Source organism: Lissotriton helveticus, chromosome 9 (assembly GCF_964261635.1).
Source record: "Lissotriton helveticus chromosome 9, aLisHel1.1, whole genome shotgun sequence".
In the NCBI taxonomy this organism is placed as follows: Eukaryota; Metazoa; Chordata; class Amphibia; order Caudata; family Salamandridae; genus Lissotriton; species Lissotriton helveticus.
Window position 1 is genome coordinate 1094817242 of NC_136070.1, and position 27322 is coordinate 1094844563.

General features: G+C 42.5%; 1 protein-coding gene across 5 annotated transcripts in view; it reads left to right on the forward strand.

Moving 5' to 3' along the window:
- Positions 1–27322, forward strand: part of PXK (PX domain containing serine/threonine kinase like) — a 282257-nt gene that overhangs the window by 167494 nt on the left and 87441 nt on the right. For all 5 annotated transcript variants that reach the window (XR_013601125.1, XM_078661499.1, XM_078661497.1 and 2 more), the window contains exon 8: positions 6421–6525. Coding sequence is in view for 4 of the 5 variants with exons in the window: in XM_078661499.1 (XP_078517625.1) it covers positions 6421–6525 (105 nt within the window). In the remaining variant the exon portion in view is untranslated. The remainder of the gene's footprint in view (positions 1–6420; positions 6526–27322) is intronic.

Below are 27322 nucleotides of genomic sequence, written 5' to 3' on the forward strand. Positions count from 1 at the left end.
AGGCAGGGGTGTATTTTTGTATTATTTTTTTAAGTAAGCCAAGACATGCCGACTGAAGAGCTCCAGTCAGGGCAAAACTGGGTTTGGGTTACTGGAGTTCTGCTTCAGGGAGGACCTGGTTAACAGTTTGGTATGGACTGTTTCTATTGGAGTAGGGTCAAGACTGATTTGCTTATTGCTCGATCTGATCTGAGGTGGCATTGTGGATAAAAAACGATGGGTTGGAATGCTACCCCACTCGATTACTTACCAGTGGTTAGATTTATTACAAGTATCCTCCCATCAACTTTTGTGTGTTTGATATCAAGCCATCACCGCATTTTTCTTTTTCAAATTTGTGCAATTTCACTGGAAAGTAGAACTTTAACTTTTAGGACCACCCGTATAATATTTCCATCCTTTAACCAAAGTGAACCAAATATTATGTTGGAATGTTATTTTCATGATGTCTTTTTAAAACACAATTTAAAAAAAACCCTTTACACTCCGAAATTCTCTGCCAAAGAACAACAAAATGGATTCTAGTAAAAAAATAAACATCGCCCATTCAAAATATTCATGAGCATATCTCTATGCAAACACTCAACCATCAGTGGTTCCCAATGGCATATGGATAAGGAAGTGGAGCTGGAGTGAAAGCAAAGGAAATCATACACAAATCAAGGACAAACCTTCACAACTCCTTCCACACCTTCTCCTAATCGCACTTAACAGACTGAACCCCAGACCTGAACACTATCCCAGTCCCCCAGCAACACTGCGGCAAAACGAAGACTCTGATCTCTGTGTCCATATTCTCCCAGTGCCAGGGTGCAACCCCTTTAGGAAATCCCTGGATGAATCTGCTTCCACAAAAAATAAGATATCTGTTCCCCAGATGTACCAGTCTCAGACATGTTGGAAAGCCCTCTCTGCAATATAGCTTTTCCAACCTGTAATAGTCCCCCATTTTTAGGTTATGCCTACAATGCGCATACGCTGTCAGAGAAATCTATTGTTTATGAAAAAAGAAAGCTTAACCCCTTGAGTGCTGCCGTCGGCCAATGGTCGTCGCGAGCACTACCGTGGTAGTGCTGCGCACGTCCCTTGGCATACGCGGCCGCACCCGTTTCTTCGAACGTTCAGCACTGGCGCAGAACATTCAAAGCAACAAACGGGTTAAAAACAGGCTTGGAGCCCACCCATTACTTACCATTGATTCGATTCACGTCACTTACCTTACCTTCCTTTTGATTGGCCAGCACCTCTTGCTCCTCCCTGCTTACTCTAGGCCTTCCACTGTCTGTCCCTACTGTGGAGCATGGACGAGTACCGTAACCTGTCTGCTGGCCACAGACTCCTGCAGGTAATTTGTTTTTCTTTTTTTCATGCTCTTTCCAAGACTGCATGTCTCCAGTCTCCTGCCCTTCCTTCCCCCCCGACCTCCCTCAAGTTGACCCCCACAGTCTGTTGTAGCTGCTCCCAGCCTCCTCCCCGGACCTCGTTAGTGTTTTGTTTTTTTTGTTTTTTGTTTCATTTATTTATATAGTGCAAATTTGACCAGAAGGTATTGGAGCGCTTTACATGAGTACTAGTTACAGGTGAAAACAGTCCTGGTTCCAGCCCTTTCTCATGGGATTAACAAAAAAGTTCTGTGCACCTTAACATATACGTAGATAAATTAATGCTGCACCTCTCTAATAAGTGTATTTACTTGTCCTTCTAAACCACGTCGGAAACTGCTGGCCCTGCATATGTGGGGAGCCTATTAAATGACGTGCCTATTCGCACTGCAAAACAGTATTTTATCTGTGATTGAACCTATTCCTTTTCTGCCAGATCAAATGTTCCATTACCCTGCTTTTTTTCTAATCCCAAATAGCCCGCAAGATTGGTCAAATAGTTAAGTGCTCACTGCTGACATCTGGCATGATGTGCTACTCGCACCCTTGAAGCAAGGATGGCCTAGTCAGCCTTTTATCCTTCCGTGGTTAGAAAACCGAGGGCCATTCAAAAGGACAATGCTAACATCCGTTATTCACATCTTTTAGAAACTGCAGCATCTGCAGAAAAAAAGATCTGTATAAATAACCAGTTATATTAATATAGAGAAGATACAATTACCACCAGGCAGCTCAGTTCTTCTTTTAAGACCCTGGCTGTTGTTGTTCCATTTATTATTTTATTACTATTTGGTTTTATAAAGCGCAGTGCCTCTCCTTTGGGTTATTTCAGGGCTCTAACCTGTTCCTTCCAAATTTGTGTTTCTGTAAGCCTCTTATATTATCTGAAAACACACCGGGGATGTGGGGGGCTTCGAGAGGAGGCAAAGGTCCCAGGAGCGAGAACAAATCTTGCTTTCAAAGCTTAGATTGGCTGCCTCACAATCTAAAGATTAGACCCATTTCAAGTCGAGAATTTGGAGCTCCAGCGGCCCGGTGTTTGAGAACAAGGGTGGGTTAGGTGCTAGAAGTAATGTAATGTTTGAAAGTGTAATGCCAATGTAGTGGAGAAGCACAGACATACCAATAGAACCTACAAAAACATTGCCCCCCAGGTATTAGGAACTGATAAAGCTTACTTTTGAAGAACCATCCTGGGGAGTCCCTCCCTGTGACTTTTAAACAAATGGCGGTCATTTAACAATAACTGTTGCAACATACCATATCCTACTGGAGTTTTTAAACTTTGGTCTATGCTTTTGTTCGGTGTTATTTTTCATGTTTTCCTCTTTGTTTAAGGATATTTTTCATTTGTACAGAGCTCTGATACCCTTGGGTCATCATGTCCGCACTTTATAAAACACTCGATTATTATTATTATTTTTTTAAATCAGCACTGATTTAGCGAGGTGGTCCAGCCTACAACCAGAATAGAGACACGGACAGGGATGGGTTGTCCTGAGTTACTGAACTGCTTCTGAAAACGCTCCCAGATATAATTTCCAAGCAGCACCAGGCTAGCAGACTATTGCTATCTGATCATTTTCTGACACATTTCAAACTTCAATCGTTTCATATATCCGGGGTTTATATGCCTTGATCTTCATTTCACGGAGACTGATCACCTGATTAGATTCCACTAAGTGCAGGTTTAGAGCATATACCATTGAGGCAGGACGGACCTTTCTGTATTTCCGAACGGTTTCTGTTTCTGCTGAAATACGAAAATGGTCAGGATGTATTGTGCAATACTTTGAAATGTGAATTTTTTGTTTCACCGCACAATTCCGTGGCACACATGCTTAATGCATAATACACCATTGAACCTCTAAAAATATGCAGTCCCTCAAAAAACAAGCACACAAGTTGTCCGCAAGATCCCTTCGCCAGTGAAGTCAAAATGATAGCCATGAAAGCAACAGATTTCATGTACATTTGCCCAAAAGTCTTAAAGGCCTTTGCCACAAATACAACTCCGACATGGGAACTCGCTTTGCTGTTCACCATGTCTGTAAAAAAAACCTTGACAAAACCAGTAGATCTTACACAGGAGAAACCTATTGGCTTTGCCAATGCTTGCCATGACAGAGTACCTACACCCTTATATGTAAAGAACATAATTGTAGCTTCTCCCAGTATAACCATTTTTTCTCGATAGCCAGGCGTATGATCTTATACTACAAATCCTGAGACTGCACTAGCACCATTACTGCCCCTCCACCAACAGAAGTATCACCTCCACGTCTTAGGGATAGTCACCCGACTGTGTGCCCATTCCCAACAAGTCACCCAGAACAGCCTACATGCATTCATAGAGTGCGAGTCTGTATCGCTTCAGGCTCTCCCAGCACTCTAAAGTTGGCTCATCGCTGGGTGTTTTCCAACAAGCCCACTTACGACTCAAGCTTCATCATGGTCTTAGTTGGGTTGAATCTAAAAGAGAACATCTTTCACCTCTTCGGTGGTAGCAGCGACAAGGCTTCCAAAGCCTGTGTCTTACCCTGTCCTGTGCTCCACAGATAGCACTCTTTCAGTATGGCCCTGTAGCTACTTCTCCACACTCTGGAACTAACTGCTTTTCACTGGTACTTAACTTTCTCCAGTAATTCTTTTTCAAATTGGAGATCGTGCTTAAAATGCCTCTCCATCCTCAAAGGGCCCAACATCCAGGTATATGGTATGTCCTTAGTGGATTATGATGATCTCACCGGTGACATGCCACTTTGGTTCATCCTCATTTGCATCAGGAATGGAGTGAAGAATGGGAGGTGAGGGGAGAATGTCTGGATAACTTTCTAGCAATCTTCAATACTCTGATTCTCCCTTCCAAGTTCCAGTTACTTGCAAGGCCATCCACCCACCCCATGATCTCTTCAACAGCTTACAGGTTGTGTGCTTGGCATGGCCAGGAGGTTGTGTTGGCACAAGTGCCTGCAGTGGGCGAGGTAAATGAAAGAGAATATGACTAGAAAGGGAAGGGTTGCTGGACCAAAGGGGTGGGGCCTCTCATGTACCTAAGTACTTGAGCAATGAAGGGAGTAATGAAGATTATCTGTAGGTAATTTAAGTAAACCAATATTAGACCATCCTTCCAAGAACAGTTCCCAGGTATGCATCCCCTATTCTAACACAGTTATGTTTAGTAGGCAAAATCGTGTAACAGTTGTGGACGTAAACTGTGTGCTGAGACATTTCCTTTCAACGACCCAACCACATCCTTTGCTCATATTGAGAAATTCTTTATTTGCAATGTCAAAATTGGTATTTTGCAATGTTGACCAATAACATGGTACGTGCATTCTGTCCTAATGTCGAGCAGTTAACATTTGCTTACTGGAACTGCGTTCTACACTGACCTTAATTTTACGGGCAATGTGTATAAAGATTTTTGTCTTTTTTTGGTGCGTTTTCTATTTATTCCATTTGTTGTATTTCCTCCTGCATTGGAATTAAGTTTTAACTTCCTGGGACAGTTGTAACATTATTATGTGAAAATGTTGCTGACTGGTTGCATCTCCTGCTGTTATTTTAAGTTTAGCACTTTTCAGAGCATAATAATGTAATGTCTTGTAGCTGTGTCCCTGGCAAGCTTTAGATGTTGATGACTTGTGCCTGTGAAAATTAAGTACCGTACCACTGCAGCATACATCTACAACTCTACAACTACACTCAATACTATAACACTACTACCAACATTACAGCTTTAGCAGCAACTTCACAACTACAACTTTACAATAACGGTACTGAAACTCCAACACAACAGAATGTAAGAATAATAAGTATAAACACCAGATTTTTGCTCTTCACACAAATAAACATTTTCATGAACCATAATATACTCAAAAACGCATTCACCTATCATTCTCTCTCAAACTTTTTACAATCTCATTGTTTAATTAAATATTCAGCAGAAGTTAAAATAAGTACTTATCTCGTGTTTGAGCAGCAACACAAGAGGAAGATGGCTGCTTGTGATTGGGTTTTATACATGTTCTAAGTTCTAGAATGTTTACAAATATTCTGATACTATGATGTTATGTTGCTGCTGTGTTTGGGTAGTAATAAGGAATATGCATAATATCAGCCTCCGTGCCTTTTTTAATAAAATCATGATGTTCTTTACATTACAACTGTGGAAAATCTGCATTTGCCACTGCAACCGCACCACAGCCTCTATCATTACAATGCCACACCATATACACAACGGTGCCACATCACGCCATAACACTAACTGTAGCAATACAACTACAAGATGACAAATACAACAAAACCGTACTATGTATTAAATCTGCAACCGTATAATAGAACACTACTGTTCAAACACTACTGCAAATCGGAGTATGTCAACATCACAGCTACAGGAGGTGAGGTGTGGCACAGCGGCCAGAGCGTCTGATTTCGGAGCGCAGGGCTCAGGGTTCGCTCCCCGGCGGCAGCTCAGCCCAGCATCATACGACTCTGGGCAATAGCTCACTTAATCTCCCCGATGGCCACCAGTACCTGGATACCCTTAAGGGTGATAAGTCACGCATTACAAATCTGGAATTATTATTATTATTATATTACAACACTGTGCCACTACAATTGCAACACTGCAGTTGCAACCATCACTACAATCATTATTCATTCTAACATGCCAATACCTACATGTATCTATGTGCATTAAGACCCTAGTTCACTGGACAGAGTTAACCCTTTCAGCTCAGCTTTTAGTGTTTTATATCTTTCTGTAGACTTATATGTGGTATCGACTTGCAGTGTAAATATTTTTTAAATGAACGCCCAACTATGGCACCACAGTTACTAGAGTGCAACAGCGTAGCGACAAATTTAAATCGCTACATGTGTGTCCTTATCCCCGGATTGCCTGAATTACAGCTGTCCACTGGGGCTCTTGGCCCACCATAGGCGAACAACACTGTTGCATGATGATATAATAATCCATTGCGTTTGTTAATTGCATAATTCCACAATTAAGGTGAATGTTTTTATTCCACAGCATCCCTACATCTACCCAATAACATTTGCAACAGCCAGTGACTCCTCTGCTCTGGTAATCCGAATGTTCAGTGAAAAAGGAACGCTAAAGGATCTCATCTACAAGGTAGGGTGCACCAGTAGCCTTTTACCTGTCTATATTTTCATGCCATCCTTTATTTTCTTTGTTCAGTAGTGAATGTTACCCCATCTGAAATATCCAGGGCTCGCACAAATGAAAACCTGTGACATTTAACTAAATATAAAAGCATGGACATCTTGGTGAAAGTTCCGTACAAATAAGATATTTGTTTTATGGCTATGAAGGGAAGACATTAAAACCATATTACTGTCCCAAAAGTTGGAATGTCTCGGCTCTGGTGAAAAAGACAGCCTAATATCTCAGAGGAGTTTACATATCACTGGCAGCTTGTTCATTGGAGAAAGTCCTGCTGAGGTGACTTACTTAAAGGAAGTAATTGCCATATAAGATGCACTTGACTTGGCTAGTTCCGAAAGGAAATTTAAGATATGCACTACCTCGGCTCCCAAAAGATCCAGGATTACCACCTCCCCCACCCCCAAATGGCAACGTGACTATCTTCATCAGGCAGAACCATATCGCTTGACTGTACCCTCTGATCAGGTTTTCTTTGAGTGAACAAGGAAGCCTGTCTAGCTAGAAAGACCAGGATTGAACAGCGCATCTTTTAATCCACTGTGCTGTAAGATTCGATGATTTGTTCAGCATTTGCTGGTGCAAGAGACTCTGAACATCCATCAGAAAGGATTGAAACTCATGGAGAGGGATCAGCAAATCCCAGGAAAGTTGAGAAGAACTGTAAACCAGACTTTGGATCTCCAGACCAGTGTTCTCAAAATCAGATCAACAGATGGCCTAGATTCTTCGGATGCCTATCATTGGAAAGGGTAGAAAGGCATAGTATGTGCTCTTCGACAGTCCTGCAGGAATGCATCCACTGCTTGTGCACGTGGATCATTCCCCGGCTCAAGTAACAGTACAGTTGAAGGGCCAGATGTTTTGCAAAGAGATCGACCTCAAAAGTAAATGAAGGACCTCTCTCTCCTCATTTGCTGGAAGTCTCTTGTGTCAAATTTCCAATGGCTGGAATCACAAATGTACCTGGAATTCCAGTCCACGGCCATGTTTTACTTGATTCGGTAGTACCCACTGTTATTGATTTGGGTTTCTCTGGCAAAAGTGCAAAAAGTACTTAGTCACTTATCCCGGCATCCTGAATCTTGAGCCTTCTAATCTGTGGATGAGCAGCACACGGCACACCAGCCTTTCCTTGGTAAAGTTGTTGATAGCGAAGGAAACTGTTAGAGGTTCCAGCCAATTGATGCAGAGTCCTAACTCCCTATATGACTACCTTCCTTGAAAAAAATGACATTGCATAAACCGTATATACAGCTATACAGTTGTGCAGAGTGTAATATTATATTTATTATCCTTGTTGAGGGAGGGTAGGGGCATCACCTCTTGTGAGTAATGTCCATCCCCCACGCTTAACAATGGTAATAAATAGCATATTACACTCTGGGAATCGTGAAATAAGGAAACTATTTTGTGTTTCCCTGTGAAATATGGGTTTTATCATCATGAGGACAACCCTGAAACCACTCTGTAGAGCTTCAATGTTGTCAGGGCTACTAGGATGTTGTGGCATATAGGGCCAAATTATACGAAAAGGTTATGTAAATTATGCAGCATAAAAGGCAAATTATGTACACTTTCTGGCAGCATTATTTTCACCAATCTGAGGTAGAAACCACAGTTGTGACATTTGCACATTATGTAGCAAATGCAGTAAATCCAGAATTATGTGGTAAACGCCCCAGCTACAGAATCTCTTAACCAATTGTCTCCACCAGTTTCATCAGGTAAGCTGTAAGATTTGAAGGCCTGTTTACAAACAATGCTGCATGCCTCCACCATGCTCTGCAGTGCAGGCTGACAGCAGTGGAGGCAGGGAGGCAATAATGACTCTTGGTTTACTCACGATGTACTTCAAACTTCGACCCCACAGCCAGCGCGCTGCCGGCCGTGCATTCCTGTTCTTCAGCCTCCAAGAAGCAATCCACGGATAATCAAACACAAGAAGATGTCATCTTTTAGTAACTTACTTCCAGCTGTCCCTCAGCTACGTAATAAATGCATACGTTGAGATGCGTGAAGGGCAAGCACTGGGTTGTATGCCTGATGGACGTGATAGAAAATGCTAAAAGAAAGATTCTGGGGTCGATAGGGGCACGCACGTCATTACGTACGTTACCTTGGGCTCTCATTAATGATTCTGGTGGGAACAGGTGTCTGAGGTAAGGCTCCAAAGTGCAATAAAACCTTTCCCGGTTATTATTCCGTGAGGGAAAAGCACACGCTACCTAGGTCACGAGTGCTTCGGGACCCGCTTTCATTCACAGTTATCATACCAGAAGGGATTTGTGCCAAATGATGTAGTGCTGAAGCAATATGTAACTTTACACAACGCGGTCTGTGTGACTGCTGCTAGTGAACGCCTCCGCTGGAAAAAGGAACTATATCTTGGTCAAACAAACAAAAAATACACATTTTATATAGCAGTCTTCTCCTACAAACCAACAAAATATTCTCAATTTATTTTCTTTACGCTTCTCATGTTAGTAACTGTCACAATTAAGTGGAGAGATTTTTTTCATAATTTATTAGAACACATTAATAGATGTGTTTTATTTGTTCCATTTTGAATAATGGAGTTTTCAGAGCATGCTGTATGCTCATTCATATGTAATCTGCTCTGTGCTGGGCCGTTGATATGTGATCACAGTGTCCAAACAGAAGCAGGGAAATAGCACCTTTGTCAAGTAGGCATTAGTCATGCAAGACCCTCCCTTTACCTCAACAGTGTCAATAGTCAGTAGATAGCGTGGGTGACATTGAACTATAATTATTTCACACCTCAAAGACTCCATAGCAAGGCGCGATAGTTCAAGAAGCTCGGAACTGGAGTAATGTTCATTTTTTATTTTTACTCCACTATTTTTTTTTTTTTTTAAATGTTTAGGTCTGGCGTTGGCCAAAAACTTTTGATTTTACAAAATTTTCTATTTAATTTGCTTACTTTTAGGGACTTTAAGTCATCTCTCATCATCCATTGGTCTATTATTGTGTCATTCACATTTTTTCCACCCACTAGCATATACTGCATGGAGCACTTGGTCAGCCCATTGGCTATCTTCGCAGTAAGTGGTGGCTTTCCACACTTTCACGAGGATCACAACCTCTAACAAAGTACTTATCTTAAGTGCAAGGGATTACTACAACAACGTGTGCTTTTTAAGTCCCCCAAAAAAATTTTGCTTTTATTTTATATAAGTGAGGACCCACTACTCCCTCCAACAATGTAGTTTTACAAAAATTATAATAAATCGAGCATTGGCAAAGCTGTAGGCTGGCCTTCAATGGCAGACCCATTAGTTTGCCAATGCTTGTTCATGATTGAACTTCAGTGCTAACTTTTATATGCCGTGTGCGCTACAGGTAAGGAAACAAAAGAATTGCTTCATTAAAAAATATTATGCATGAATATTATCAAATTGTGATTGAAGGCAAACTCGGTATAGGCCAAGAGTTACACTGCTAAATCAACTGCTTCTAAGCTGCAGGTACTGATCTGCTGTGCTACTGCTCATTTACTCAACTATTTGTCTGGTGGCGAGTGTATGAGGCTCCAGCTAAAATTTGTACACAGGCTCTGTGAGTGCTTCCTTGCGACACAACATAAAATACCCGTGGAACACTTGCATGAGCACAGGAGGAAAGAGCATATTCTTAATGAAAATTATAAGGACTGTCACTGTTCTCTCTAACCTGATCTGTGCAGGCTTTGGGTCCCAGGTTAAGTCAATAGTGTCTTAACTATAAACATGAAGAAAGCAGCACCCAGTCATAGAAAAGGATGAACATACTCCTGTGGACTGTACATTTTTCAAAAAGCGTTGAATGAGTTTGGCGGACCAAACGCCATTAATGGTTTAAAGGCCCTGTCCCAAAGGCCCTCGCTGTGTGTTTTTAGAATTAGCTTGAAACTGCAACAATTGTTGCCAGAGTTGACGATTACCCACACCAAAAATGTGCATAGGAGGGCCTTTGGATCATGCGACCTCAGCCAGTGGTTCATTTGGGCAGCTCATCTCAGCCACTGCTAGAAGTAAATTTCAGAACAAGCCACGCGAGTATTTCAGTCTCACTGTGAGCTACTGGCAATTATATGTATTAGATTTATTTCACAAATTTTTTTTTTTTTACCTAGAAGTGATTGTGCATATAAATGTAATTTTGAGCTTCTAAAACTTTTTTAAACACTCATATTGATGTTGCACAAAAACGCATTTTGTATCTCAGTGTGTTGTGTGACTACAATGTCTTCTCTCTGAACTGAGTGATACGCCTTGGGTGCCTTTTTTGCAGCTTTGCTATACTGAATTTGCTGCAAGATCAACGGCCAACATGCTTTTTGTGTGATCTTATTTGTTGATACTCTGCCCTAAAAGCACCTACTATGACTAGGAATGTTTGCACTGATAACTTGCCTACCATCTCCACTGACTGCAAAACCATTAGATCGCCCTCCTCACCTCGCTTTATCTCCACATTACCACCCACACGGCCCTTGTAATGAAGCCAACAGTGTAATCCCATCCTAAATCAACGATAAATGTAGTCTGTAATATAACAATGAACATAAGTTCTCCTTCACTTGCATAGACTAAAATACTATCAAGGACCAAACCCACAGCCTTTGCTGAAGACACTGTTCCCCGTGATAAAGACTCCACCTGTCACCCATCCTCCTGATCCAGTTCATCTACACCTAAACAACAGCATACAAAGCATAGCACCACAGAAAAACCTGACCACCCACAGGCGCTATTCACGTGAGAGCTGTGTTTACTTACCTCACACTTAATTAAAGACATTTATCACAGACAGCAAAAACCTACTAACTACTCCCCAAAACTGCTTCAAATTAAAATGAGGCTGATCAAAAGTCTGCAATCCATTCTATCCAATTCCCTCCCACAAGCAGTCTCCTTCAGAGACTGCTCTCCTAATCCCCGTTATACCTCCAGTAACACATCAACACACCTAATACCGAAGAGACCAAATTATATACAGGTCCCAATGCTTCAGAGCATACCTCCAAGCATATTACCTCTACGCCACCCCACAGGCTCAAGTTCTCTAATCCAAATATCCCACAAAACATCCTATTTCCACAGTTTGCATGCTCTAAACACAGTCAAAGATCAGACTGTCTAAGCAACCTCAGAAGAATCATCACTTCTCAAGCAAGTGACCATCTCCCAGACATCACATAAAATAGCCCCTCCTATGTCTGCGCTTTCTAGCAACGTTTATTTTTGCCCTCATCCAGAACTGTGGCATTTACATTATTTCACTCGAGGAAACCTTGGTCTACCCATCCTTCATACTTCTATAGCATTACTATGATAAAACACAACATCTTCCACCTTAATGACAATAAACACACTGGAACGGCTATCCTCAAGAGTCTCTTTAAGGCAGCTGATTAACTCAATACATTCCTCATTGATCTAATACTGCATTGCAAAGATTACAAACGTTAGACCTAAACCAGAAAGGCTGAAAACTTTACAACCCCTGCCTAAGAGCAAAAGAGTTGTATTGATGGTTCCTTAATTATAGTACAGATCATCTCACATCTTCTTGAGATTAGACTTTCCTGGAGGTTTCAACCTCCACTGGAAAGAAACAAAAAAATCACACGCACCTGCCTCCAATAAGGACTGTCACCTGAATCTAATTTCCATATAGAAACACAACATACACACCTCTTCACCCACTCAGATTGGATTAGTCAGACCATGTTTTGATTCCATTCAATATTCTGACATTACTGGACCCTCACTTTCTAAATTGGAAACCGGTATGTGAAAACCTCAAACACATTGTTAATAAGAAGTCGCAAAGCCAACAGACCTGACTTTAATATACTACCATGCAAACACTGGCCTATATAAATGCTCATAGACTGCATCTGTGCCCTATTTTAATTTTAGTTCCCAAGTTTGTGGTATTGCTGTGTATGAGCTTTGGGTGCTGTGCCGTGTTGCATCAAACGCTTAAAGCTAGAGGAAATGCATAGGAGGCACAGAAAGAGAAGGTGCTCATAGGAAGTTGTATACCCATGGTTGCATATGTTAATACATTAAAACCAGACCTATTGGATTTGACAATTCTTGGATTTTTTGGGTTAATTACATGATGTCACGCAGGCAGCTAAAGATATTTTTTTTACCGAGACCTAAAAGTGCGAAGATATGCTGACACATAACCTGGAATTTTGAATTACGTTTTTGTTCTTTGAGTGATCTGATGCATTACATTGGCAGCTAGCGTGGGTATTGTGAAAACATCTAGACACAAAACGTATCTTGTTAAGATGATTTAAATAACAGTTTCGGATTTTACCAGCCTTTCGCCCGGTCACTTAATTTTGGGTATTTGTGTTTAAAACGTCCTTCAGTCAGTTGATCTATAAGGAAAAGCTTAGATATTCTATTGACGCATTTGGCACATTTCAAAACATGCTCAAAACCTCTTCCTCTGGTTGTTTCCTGTGTACAGTCATGTGGGGGAGGACCGTTGAGTGACGCCACTGACTCTGTCCGGGGTAGTCACTGTCATCAGGGCAGTCTTTACTTATTGGCCAACATATGGTGATTCAGGGATTTGTGGAATTCACTGGTGCAAATGCGAAGCTCTTTCTCAGTCTGTATACTCTTTTTTTTTTTTTTTTTTTTTTCTTTTTTTTTTAAAGTGTAATTGACAATGAAAAAGGAACTGGCTTCATGAATGGGGTGAATGGTTTGATGCCCCAGCACCAGAACACTAGTAGAAATATTGAATGAGGAGACAATTAAGAATACTGCCTTCTAAACTTTGACAAAAAAGCGAAATCTTTCGTCATTACAAGTCAGCCCATGTTGACATATCTTTGCAAAGCTATTTGTTGGAGTATGCATGCCTGTGCAAGTCTGGAACCCATTATGTGTCTGTTTCCCGCTTTGTATTTCTGCTTTTGATATACTTAGTCATCATTTGGTTTCTTTCTCAGACCTTTCTTATGTTGACTCTGCTATTTAAATTCAATGGCTGTCAGCAATGTGTTTTTTTATAGCTATTAATAAGTCACTTTTCTCATTCCTTTAAGCTGTTCTGCATTAGGGATATATATATATATATATATATATATATATATATATATATATATATATATATATATATATATATATATATATATATATATATATATATATATTACCTACTGGCGGTCGCCAGTAGGTATATATAGTTAGGATTTTTTCTCTATGGGATTTTTGAAAATTCTATGTCTAATAAGTTTGGCGTTTGTGGACGGAATTGGCTGAAATTTTCAGGAAAATGGCACATTTTGTTTCTGAGTAGCCCTTGAAAATTTGGGGGGGGTTCGTCAAGGGGGGGCCGAGAAAAAAGGGGGGTCCCAAAACGTGTTTTTAACATTGAGTTTTCCATAGGGCGGTTGGCCTCACTTTTAGCCCGAACGGCTGAATGGATTTGCACGAAACTTGGCAAAATTGTAGGGACTGGTAGCCCGATGTGCCTTTTGTAGGTCTCAATATATGTGCTACAGTGGATTTTGAGAAATTAACGTTTAAAAAAAGATATATATCTGTAACAGCGGACCGGGCAGCGCTCCAGGACGCGTACTTTTCGCGCAACGGAGCTTTGTGAAGCGAAGCTGATTGGTTCTCCGGCGTCTGTAAACATTCCAAACAGTCCGTAGCGGCCGCCATCTTGTCTCTCGGTAGGATCGAGAGACAAGCGGAGGCCAAACCGAAGGGGCAAATGACCATAAGGGGGCATAGTAGATCCTCCCTGACCGTTTAGGTTTGATGTGGAGGTTTTAAAAGGGCCCCGCGGGGCAAAAAAAAATAAAAATAATAATAATCGAACAGCTGAATGGATTTGCACGAAACTTGGCAAAATTGTAGGGACTGGTAGCCCGATGTGCCTTTGCTAGATCTCAATATATGTGCTCCAGTGGATTTTGAGAAATTAATGTTTAAAAAAATATATATATCTGTGACAGCGCACCGCTTCGCGTACTTTTCGCGTTACGGAGCTTTGCGAAGCGAAGCTGATTGGCTCTCCGGTGTCTGTAAACATTCCAAACAGTCCGTAGCGGCCGCCATCTTGTCTCTCGGTAGGATCGAACAGCTGAATGGATTTGTACGAAACTTGGCAAAATTGTAGGGACTGGTAGCCCGATGTGCCTTTGCTAGGTCTCAATATATGTGCTTCAGTGCATTTTGAGAAATTAACGTTCAAAAACAAGATATATATCTGTAACAGCGCTCCGCTTCGCGGAGATAAAATTATATGTGTATTACCTAGCTGTTGCTAACACCAGTTAGCGACGGCTAGTAGAAGATAGCGACCATCTTGGGCCCCACTTTGCATGTGAGTGATATTTATCACTAATGACATGCAAAGTGGGCATGCCAAGATGTTAGCGACTGGAAACAGTCGCTAACATCGCTATCTCCTATTATCAACTTTTGGAAATATTCGAGATAAGCGCGAATATCTCCAAAAGCTACCACCTGCCCTGAGCAGTTCTTAGCCATGTTATCCAATGGGAGGTGGATAACATGGCTAAGAGCATTAGCTCGGTAATGCATGAATATCGCTGAGTTTTCAGCGATATTAATGCATTGCGGTCGTTTTTTATCGTATTTGCGATAAACCTTGATAATAGCAAGGTTTATCTGCGATAATTTCTGACGGTAAAAAAATCGTTGCTAAGCATCGTTAGGGATAAATATCGCTTAACTTTGGTAATATGCCCCAACGTCTGTTAACGTTCGATTCGAAGGAAATCAGGAAGTGTTGAAAAACATTGTCTGCGCCATCTTGTCTTTTTTCAAATGCCACACTTTTGTCGTGCACGGCAGCCATTTTAGATGCCTTGACCAGACCCACTCTGTGCACGCTGTCGATCCTTAGCATGGCTCCCCACCCTCGCAAGCATCTCCCCCAGGCAGTGGTCACCCCCGCTCTCTGTCTTATGCATGGGTAATAAACCTCCCCCATCTGCGCTGCTCTTCCCTGAGAATCACACCCTGTGCCCGCCCGACACCTCCCTTTCGCCCTATTCACTACCGCACCCTCTGACACTCCTTTTCCTCTGTGTCCGATTGTCCAGGCTGGTCCTAGGGTATCAGCTAGCCCTGCAGATGTAGTTTATGGCCACAGCTGTAAAGAATCACCCCTCTTCAAAGGAGTTATAGTAGATCAAGGCCCACACTCGATGAGATCCGTCACAGCAGAAGCGTTGCTATTATCTGAAAACCATCCTGTATTGTGATTGGGGAGGGGACCGAGCCTGAAGCGGAAGATTCCAGGGATGACTCTTTGTACATCAAAGTTTTTACAATTATGTGTCACATTAAAAATATATAGCACTCCGACAAAGTAGTAAGATTATAAAACTTTAATAATTTATAAATATATACAAGAAAACAAAAATAGTAATAACATATAAACATTTTTAGGGAAAAACAACGAAGTAGCGGTCGGCTGTGCGAATAGTCCCAACGCAGCACAACGTCCAGATTTCCGGCGTGGGGCGTCGCGGGGGGTGGGTCATCAGTAGCAAACTGTTGTGCGAATAGTTCCAAGGCAGCAGAACGCGCTGAAATCTAGATGACACGAAAGTGATGTCTAGTAAGTTGCCACCCAGCAAATAATGGCATGGGGCGTCGCGGGGGGTGGGTCATCAGTAGCAAACTGTTGCGCGAATAGTTCCAAGGCAGCAGAACGATGGCACCAAGGTGATGTCCAGTAAGTTGCCGCACTGGTTTTGGTATCCTACAATGCTGCTCCGAATAACGGCGTGGGGCGCCCCGGGGGAGGCGGCGTGAACGGGCCTCTCCAGGTGGAGTGTCATCTGTTGTAGTGGGGCGCCCCTTTACCGTTTCAGTTGCCATTCCGTCCGTTTTTGGTCCACTGTGTCAAAAGCCGCAATTCAGCTGAGTTGCGCCCACTCTTGCGGTGCAGCGATAGGCGGCTGTCACAGGACTCTCAAAATGGCGGCAGGCTGTTTCCTTTTTGGGCCTGGTCCACTGAAATGGCCCTGGGACACCTTGGAAATCGGACGCTTGTCTGCTAGGTCTTGGACCCCATTCTCGAAAGCGCCCCCTCCGCCTTGAGAATTCATCAAAAGTTTTGGGGGCCCCGACTCCTGCAGGCTTCTGGTGGGGAGCGGCTGCCAGGATTGCTCGCGGAATGACCACGACTGAGCTACGAGATGGTGGTGCTCTCATGCTGACGCCAGCTTCAGTCTGAAACATCCAGAAACAAGGTGGGGCTTTCATCGTTTGGGAAAAAAAAAAAGTTTTCATCCAATGAAAAGTGTTGTTTTTAGGTCACATGATCAAGCCTTCCATCATTAGGAAACCAAAAGTAAAATGAACCAATGAAAAGTTTTATAAACAAGTCACATGACCTGTTATGCGGCATAGGGTATAAAATGCGGAGAAAATACGTTGGCACGTGAGGCGGCGTCAGTAGCGGACCGATGTGCGAATAGGCCGAAGGCAATACAACGCGCCAAGATCCGGATGGCACCGAGGTGGTGTCTAGTAAGGTGCACTGGTGTGGCCATCCTACAATGCTGAAAGTCGGCGTGGGGCGCCCCGTTGGCCTGTGAGTTTGCGTCAGTAGCGGACCGATGTGCGAATAGGCCGAAGGCAGCACAACGCGCCAAGATCCGGATGGCACCGAGGTGGTGTCTAGTAAGTTGCCGCACTGGTGTGGCCATCCTACAATGCTGAAAGTCGGCGTGGGGCGCCCCGTTGGCCTGTGAGTTTGCGTCAGTAGCGGACCGATGTGCGAATAGGCCGAAGGCAGCACAACGCGCCAAGATCCGGATGGCACCGAGGTGGTGTCTAGTAAGTTGCCGCACTGGTGTGGCCATCCTACAATGCTGAAAGTCGGCGTGGGGCGCCCCGTTGGCCTGTGAGATGGCGTCAGTAGCGGACCGATGTGTGAATGGGGCCGAAGGCAGCGCAACAATATTTTCGGAATAGAAGACACCACTAGGCGCTGAGATGCCAAGATCCGGATGGCACCGAGGTGGTGTGTAGCAAGTTGCCGCACTGGTGTGGCCATCCTACAATGCTGAAAGTCGGCGTGGGGCGCCCCGTTGGCCTGTGAGTTTGCGTCAGTAGCGGACCGATGTGCGAATAGGCCGAAGGCAGCACAACGCGCCAAGATCCGGATGGCACCGAGGTGGTGTCTAGTAAGTTGTCGCACTTCTGTGGCCATCCTACAATGTTGAAAGTCGGCGTGGGGCGCCCCGTTGGCCTGTGAGATGGCGTCAGTAGCGGACCGATGTGCGAATGGGGCCAAAGGCAGCGCAACAATATTTTCTGATTTGAAGACACCACAAGGCGCTGAGATGCCAAGATCCGGATGGCACCGAGGTGGTGTCTAGCAAGTTGTGGCACTGGTGTGGCCATCGTACAATGGTAAAAGTCGGCGTGGGGCGCCCTGTTGGCCTGTGAGATGGTGTCAGTAGCGGACTGATGTGTGAATGGGGCCAAAGGCAGCGCAACAATATTTTCTACAATATTTTCGGAGTAGAAGACACCACAAGGCGCTGAGATGCCAAGATCCGGATGGCACCGAGGTGATGTCTAAGTTGCGGACCGATGTGCGAATGGGGCCAAAGGCAGCGCAACAATATTTTCTGAAGAGAATACACCACAAGGCGCTGAGATGCCAAGATCCGGATGGCACCGAGGTGATGTCTAAGTTGCGGACCGATGTGCGAATGGGGCCAAAGGTAGCGTAACAAGATTTTCTGTATGGAAGATACCACTAGGCGTTGAGATGCCAAGATTCGGATGGCACCGAGGTGATGTCTAGCAAGTTGTGCCACTGGTGTGGCCATCGTACAATGGTAAAAGTCGGCGTGGGGCGCCCTATTGGCCTGTGAGATGGTGTCAGTAGCGGACTGATGTGCGAATGGGGCCAAAGGCAGCGCAACAATATTTTCTGACTGACACCACAAGGCGCTGAGATGCCAAGATCCGGATGGCACCGAGGTGATGTCTAAGTTGCGGACTGATGTGCGAATGGGGCCAAAGGCAGCGTAACAATATTTTCTGTATGGAAGATACCACTAGGCGTTGAGATGCCAAGATTCGGATGGCACCGAGGTGATGTCCAGCAAGTTGCTGTACTGGTGTGGTCATCCTACAATGCTGAAACTCGGCGTGGGTCGCCCCATTAGCCTGTGAGATGGCGTCAGTAGCGGACCGATGTGCGAATAGGCCGAAGGCAGCACAACGCGCCAAGATCCGGATGTCACCGTGGTGGTTTCATAGTTGAGAGGCACTTCATCTGCAGTGGGGCGCCGAGATTCGGATGGCACCGAGGTGATGTCTAGCAAGTTGCTGTACTGGTGTGGTCATCCTACAATGCTGAAATGTAGTGGGGCGCCCCTTTACCGTTTCAGTTGCCATTCAGCTGAGTTTCGGCTGCTCTTGATGCTACAGCGACAGGCGGCTGCAAGAGGACTCTCAAAATGGCGGCCTGTTCTTTGGATTTGGGCCTGGTCCACTAAAATGGCCCTGGGACACCTTAGAACTCGGACGCTCGATTTTTTTTTCCTTTCCTGTACATGCAAAAAAAGGTAAATGCCCGGTACGTTACACGCTTCATCTGCCACGATGAACTCTCCAGAGGAACCGAAAAAAAATATAGTTGTGGTAACTATACCATGCATCGTCATATGGAGAGGTGGCACCAATTAATTATAGTGCTGCATAAAAGAGAGATTTGGAGGAGAACCCCTGACCTGCTAGTACATTCATCAAAGAAGTGGCACTGAGAGCTTCAGAGGCAAGGGAAACGGTCCCAAATATTTAGAAGAACTTTGGAAAGATTAAAATGACATGTTTAGATTGTGGTAAATTAATTTCATGTGGACAGATGAGTGTTACTCTAATAAATACAGCATATGAACATCATCATAGTCGATGGTTGGTAGAGACATTTTGACTATATCCTGGACCTGCCCGTCCTCGCCCAAAATGGTGCCGGAATAAATGGGACTCGTAACTCCTTGTTGTGTACTGGTTGCAGAACCTTGAAATCACGAGATACGTATGCAGTTTTGAAGCACATGGCGGGCGGGGACGAGAATTGATTGAATATTTCGACATCCCTATTGATATTAAGTTCTGATGTGTTATTGATTACTGTACTGTTGAAAATTCGAATTAACGTCACCCATGGTACTTGCCCGCAAATGTATATCTAGATAATTTTATTGTAACTGGCCCTGTCGTATTTTAATTATAAAATGTACGTCCACCGATTCCGTAACTGTTAGACACCTTAGTTCTTGCAACCTAATGGCCCGCCCGTTACGTTCCTCTACAGTGTAAATGTCTATTCATCATATACGATTACAGTTTGCTCCGTGGCAGGCCCACGTGGTTATAGGCTCGTATTTGTATAATGAAATTTTCACAATAAAGGTTTTTAAAAGAAAACATGGTAGTAGTATATACATTGGTAAAGTTTTTAATAATAGTCACTGTTTTAGAATCATTAAAAGGCAAGTGAAATAAAGCAGACCAATTACATGAAGGGTAAAAGGTATAATACGAAGGAACGCAGTAAAGATAAATGGTCAAGGGCTGTTGTGTTTTCTATTCCTGCAACATAAAGTGATCGATAAGAATCTCATATTCAGGCGTATCGGCGACTAAGACAGCAGGTCGACCCTCTTTTGCTCAACGGCTCCGTCATGGGACGAAGAAACGCTCTTTTTCTCGAAAAAATAATATATTTTACTTGCAGGACAGTTGTAAAATTTCCGGGAAAGTACATTAGCCTGGAACATTATAACATATATTTAAGAAAAAATAATGTTCGGAAGTAATTAAAAGCGTAATTTTTAGGTGATATGACCAAGCCTTTCATCATTACAATAAGAAAAGTAAAATGAACCAATGAAAAGTTTTATTAACAAGTCACATGACTTGTTATGCTTACGTTACGCGCTGCGCGCCCCGGATGACTTCCGGATGCGCTAACGCGGCGCGTCATATGACGCATTACGCGACAACGCAGGTCCAGAATATAGTCAAAATGTCTCCACCAACCAGCGGTCGAAACACAACCCCTTTCAGCAGGCTAAATAGTTCTGTTAAATGACAACAGAAGGGACAGGCAACAAGAACCATCAGTCAAAGAGGGGAGGGCTAGTTCTTCTCTACCGGGTTACATTGGGGCGCTACTGGAACTGATCGAATTGGTAGTCTACAGTGTTTCTGGATGTTTCAGACTGAAGCTGGGGTTAGCATGAGAGCAGCACCATTTCGTAGCTCCGTTGTGGCCATTCCGCAACCAATCATGGCAGCCGCTCTTTATCGTTATTTTGGGCGGGGTGGGTGGCGGAGCCGAGCTGTTTTGCAGCCATCATTGTGTGGAGTTCAGTTCATCTCACTAGTTTTGTATTTGTCATGAGGGGTTGTTCCTAATGTTTCTATTTTAGCGAGGTCAAAAAGAGATCCCATTAGTGGCCTACTGATTTTACTCGATTCCTTTTCTTTTTTTTTACACGATTTTTCGTTATCTGCAAAGACTAAACAGAGTATTGCGACTCTCCAGAGGAACCGAAAAAAAATATAGTTGTGGTAACTATACCATGCATCGTCATATGGAGAGGTGGCACCAATTAATTATAGTGCTGCATAAAAGAGAGATTTGGAGGAGAACCCCTGACCTGCTAGTACATTCATCAAAGAAGTGGCACTGAGAGCTTCAGAGGCAAGGGAAACGGTCCCAAATATTTAGAAGAACTTTGGAAAGATTAAAATGACATGTTTAGATTGTGGTAAATTAATTTCATGTGGACAGATGAGTGTTACTCTAATAAATACAGCATATGAACATCATCATAGTCGATGGTTGGTAGAGACATTTTGACTATATCCTGGACCTGCCCGTCCTCGCCCAAAATGGTGCCGGAATAAATGGGACTCGTAACTCCTTGTTGTGTACTGGTTGCAGAACCTTGAAATCACGAGATACGTATGCAGTTTTGAAGCACATGGCGGGCGGGGACGAGAATTGATTGAATATTTCGACATCCCTATTGATATTAAGTTCTGATGTGTTATTGATTACTGTACTGTTGAAAATTCGAATTAACGTCACCCATGGTACTTGCCCGCAAATGTATATCTAGATAATTTTATTGTAACTGGCCCTGTCGTATTTTAATTATAAAATGTACGTCCACCGATTCCGTAACTGTTAGACACCTTAGTTCTTGCAACCTAATGGCCCGCCCGTTACGTTCCTCTACAGTGTAAATGTCTATTCATCATATACGATTACAGTTTGCTCCGTGGCAGGCCCACGTGGTTATAGGCTCGTATTTGTATAATGAAATTTTCACAATAAAGGTTTTTAAAAGAAAACATGGTAGTAGTATATACATTGGTAAAGTTTTTAATAATAGTCACTGTTTTAGAATCATTAAAAGGCAAGTGAAATAAAGCAGACCAATTACATGAAGGGTAAAAGGTATAATACGAAGGAACGCAGTAAAGATAAATGGTCAAGGGCTGTTGTGTTTTCTATTCCTGCAACATAAAGTGATCGATAAGAATCTCATATTCAGGCGTATCGGCGACTAAGACAGCAGGTCGACCCTCTTTTGCTCAACGGCTCCGTCATGGGACGAAGAAACGCTCTTTTTCTCGAAAAAATAATATATTTTACTTGCAGGACAGTTGTAAAATTTCCGGGAAAGTACATTAGCCTGGAACATTATAACATATATTTAAGAAAAAATAATGTTCGGAAGTAATTAAAAGCGTAATTTTTAGGTGATATGACCAAGCCTTTCATCATTACAATAAGAAAAGTAAAATGAACCAATGAAAAGTTTTATTAACAAGTCACATGACTTGTTATGCTTACGTTACGCGCTGCGCGCCCCGGATGACTTCCGGATGCGCTAACGCGGCGCGTCATATGACGCATTACGCGACAACGCAGGTCCAGAATATAGTCAAAATGTCTCCACCAACCAGCGGTCGAAACACAACCCCTTTCAGCAGGCTAAATAGTTCTGTTAAATGACAACAGAAGGGACAGGCAACAAGAACCATCAGTCAAAGAGGGGAGGGCTAGTTCTTCTCTACCGGGTTACATTGGGGCGCTACTGGAACTGATCGAATTGGTAGTCTACAGTGTTTCTGGATGTTTCAGACTGAAGCTGGGGTTAGCATGAGAGCAGCACCATTTCGTAGCTCCGTTGTGGCCATTCCGCAACCAATCATGGCAGCCGCTCTTTATCGTTATTTTGGGCGGGGTGGGTGGCGGAGCCGAGCTGTTTTGCAGCCATCATTGTGTGGAGTTCAGTTCATCTCACTAGTTTTGTATTTGTCATGAGGGGTTGTTCCTAATGTTTCTATTTTAGCGAGGTCAAAAAGAGATCCCATTAGTGGCCTACTGATTTTACTCGATTCCTTTTCTTTTTTTTTACACGATTTTTCGTTATCTGCAAAGACTAAACAGAGTATTGCGACTCTGTGTTTGTTTGTAAATAGAGAATGAACCAAAGAGAACTAATTCTAAAACAGTAAATACTTGGATAACAATCAATCAAATGGAGAGAGAAGCAGGCACGACGGATTACAACGGGGGCAAAGGCCTGCGTTAACTACCTTTCACTATCTGCAAAGAGAGAGTACTCCTAATAGAAATGAGGGGGGGGGGGCACCATTCAAAGCGGATCAGTGTGCATAAACACGAAAATGTTTTCACTTACCACGTACTTGACATTCGACAGCTTATGATATTTGCTATTAAAAAACCATTGAAATTCACTGAAAAAACCATAGGTTATAGACCATATATAGTTAGGAATTAGCATTTACAAAACCTTGAAAATTCACTGAAAAAACCATAGGTTATAGACCATATATAGTTAGGAATTAGCATTTATAAAACCTTATTTTACTCACACAAAACCATTGAAATTCCATATATAGTTAGTTGCACTAACTATATATCGCGCACCCGCAATCCACTGCTGATCATGTCACATATTACATCATTCATGACATGGTCAGTGACATCACTGATGACATCACTGATGACATCTCAAATGACATCACTGATGACATCTCATTTGACATCAATGACCACATCACTGATGATATCATTCATGTGACAATACAATGCATCTCCTCACATTTTAATATAACCTCTGTTTCACCCAGTGTTAAATACAGAGTATAATTTTTGAAACCATTGACACACCAATACTAGTTACTACATACGCACTCACTGATTCGTACGTCTACACACACATTCACTCATTCACCCATACAATGATTCATACATACAATCACTCATCTTTACAACACTATCATATGCACTCATACACCTATACAGACACTCACACTCTGCCACTCATCCATGGAGTTACTCACACACCTAGTCAGTCCTGTAAAGAATCAATCACACTTCCATTTTCTAGTTTATACAGTTAAACATAGAGCACCTTACGTTTTCAACCATATACTAACACATACTTAGTCTCTTATACAATCATTGATAGTAGTACACATTGATCTGCACAGAGTCACACACCTCCCAGCCAGCCACACACACACTCAGTCTCCCATGCAAATACTTGGGCAATCAATCAATAACCCATATAGTTACTCATATAGCTACTGATCAACACATGCAGCAGTTTACAGAACAACAGACATAATGATGCACAAATTAAGACAGTTTAGTCACTAACCCATGCATTCAGTGAGACACATTTAATCACTCACTCATACAGTCAGTCACGCACCTACTAAATCCTTCATCCAGACACTTCTACATCTACTCATTCTTCAATATGTAAAACATATTTAAACTTTACAGAAACACACAGTCACTGGATGATGTCATCAGTGATGTCATTTGAGATGTCGTCAGTGATGTCATCAGTGATGTCATTTGAGATGTCATCAGTGATGTCATCAGTGATGTCACTGACCATGTCATGAATGATGTAATATGTGACATCATCAGCAGTGGATTGCGGGTGCGCGATATATAGTTAGAGCAACTAACTATATATGGAATTTCAATGGTTTTGTGTGAGTAAAATAAGGTTTTTTAAATGCTAATTCCTAACTATATATGGTCTATAACCTATGGTTTTTTCAGTGAATATATATATATATATATATATATATATATATATATATATATATTAAATATAGAGGTATAATGGTTCTTGTGAAACTGAAGAATTTCAGATATTTAGACAAGTTAACTTATGATTCTAAGTTCTGTAGCTGATTATATCTCTGCAACTCACACTGTATTCAGTAACATTTGTGTTGTTCAGCTGCCACATTGACAGAGAAGGATAGCGGTTACAGCACAAGGGACAGGGTTGTGTGCATGTGACCGACCCTGGAGTCCTGTGTCTGCCTGAAATGACAGGAGCACAGAATATCTGCACCTAGTGCTTAATTTGAGCAGGAGGTTTCGGGCGGGGGCACCGGGGGGCATCTGGACTCATTTTTGGGGACCAGCTCTTTTTTTCCCTCATCAGTCATTGACTGCAAGCAACTGAGGGAAACCAGGCAAATGGGAAAGGAGTAGGAAGAGAAAAACGGAAAGGCCATTGCAAAAGAAGGAAGCTGCGCGAGTGAGATACAAGGGCAGGGAGAGTCAGATAGTGGTTAGAAGAGGCATGAGGGCGATTCAAGACTACACTGCCTGGGTATTCGGTTCGCCGCCATTTAAAACCACTGGCTGCGGGTTTCCGAGCAGCTCTTTGGGCATCAGTGCTCTTTCCATTGTAATTAAACACTGGATTCAGCCTTCAGTGCTAAGTTCCTTCAGCGTATGGCTTTCTGAGAGATATACCTCCAACAACATTTGAATATTATTTCAGATCATTACACATAATGTACTTAAGTTAAAGTCAGTCATATCCTTTGGAGCGGTGGAGGAGGGAATTTATAAGACAAGTCCTTTCAGTTGAATTGACGTTGCAAGTGCACTAATACCTGTCAGTGAGTGTTAGATGAACGGTTCTCAAATTACCTTGTTAGTCTTCTGGGCTGCATCAAGTGTCAAGTACTTGTAAGTTGTCCATTGTGACAAGTTCAGCTGATGATGGCTTCGCATCCCTACAAGACGATTATTCCGGGGGAGTGAAGTTTTTTTCTCCCCTTCTGCGAATTAGAGGAGAGTGATGATCTTGGGAGATCTGAGACTAGGACCATCATTGATACTGAGAGGCTACATAATTTTAGAGAATGTTACTTAGTCTGACTCATTGAAAGCTGTTGTCCAAAACCTTGTGAGAAAAGACTCAGGCTCCCAAAATTCAGATAAACAGCATCCATCAAGAGAAAAACAAGATAATTTCTCTAGTTTCTGGTCTGTTAAAGACAAATGCGATCCAGCTTATTAGTACCTTTAGGGGTATCCTTTGAAAATGAATAGTAGTTTTCAATCAAGGAAGTTTTTATCATGCAGGCATAGCATTAATTCTGAGATCAGGCCTGCAGAATGATTCCTTCGTTTCATGCTGAAGGATTCTTGGCAGATGCTAGTGCTATGTACCGCAACTTTCTTGTATCGCAGCATTACACCTCTCCAGGTCACTCTTTAATTTTGGTTGGCATTCAGTAGACCACTTTGTTTTATACTGTATGATATTAATTTCAAACTGACCTTTCATGGAGGAGTGGCCGACCCAGTGGTATTAAAAAGAAAATCACGTTATTGTCAGAGATTCCAGTAGAGTTTAAACAGGTACTTGCATTATTGTGCAGTCTAAAATGTTTGCAAAGCAGCTAGGTATCTTCTAGCAAGGCACTGTTACAGTTGGATGCCTCCAGAACTATTTCTTTTTTAAACAGAAGTCTTTCTGCAGATCTTCAAATGTGATAAAAGCTATAGATGTTATAATGTGACCTTTGTGTTTATCAACCCCCTTTGTGCAGTTTTGACACAACACTCAGTTTGATGTATCCTGGGATCTAGCTTTAGCCTCTTGCATAGCCTCTTGCATAGCCTCAGCTAGATCTTACTTGAGTGAGGTATCCCTTGGCTGTGAGAATACAAAGATTTGTGTTGTCTGACCCACTAAAGGAGAGATAGGTTTCTGGTGTAATTGCCTATATGTCCGCCAGTGTGGCTCTGGGTTGCCCTTTATACAGCATGTGGTACAGCAATTCAACCTACCCACATATAGTGTTTTAAATCTGGTATTCACTTGAACCTGTTTTTTTGGTCTTATTTGGCAATAATATTTCAGTCCGTTTGTGAATTTGCAGACTAGCCAGTCATCTACTTTAGATATTTTAGACCAATATTCATCTGTATATGAAGTGGAATTGCACCAAAAAGATATTTTGCCAATGTGCCAGATCATCTAGAAAGTGAGTCCTTTTTATTGATTCAAGTCTGTTCTGATCTGTTTCCAAAAGTTGTTACCATGTGGATGCATAGCCCACATTGTGGGCATAAAGTAGAGTTAATCTATTCCTGTACTGTCATTCCAGGTTGAGTTTCTGAAAGTATTTCAAAGTTATGGGCAGGAGGGCTCCCTCTCCCCCCATTATTTCAATAAATTCTTGGGAGCAGATTCAGATTTTCATCCCTTTGGTGTCATCTGCACGATGTCTGAATTGCACTCTCCTAACCCTCTGCCTCGAATGCTGTGCCTGTCTAAGTTGCTTGGTAGCTGGAATATGCCAGAGTTAACTATTTTTGC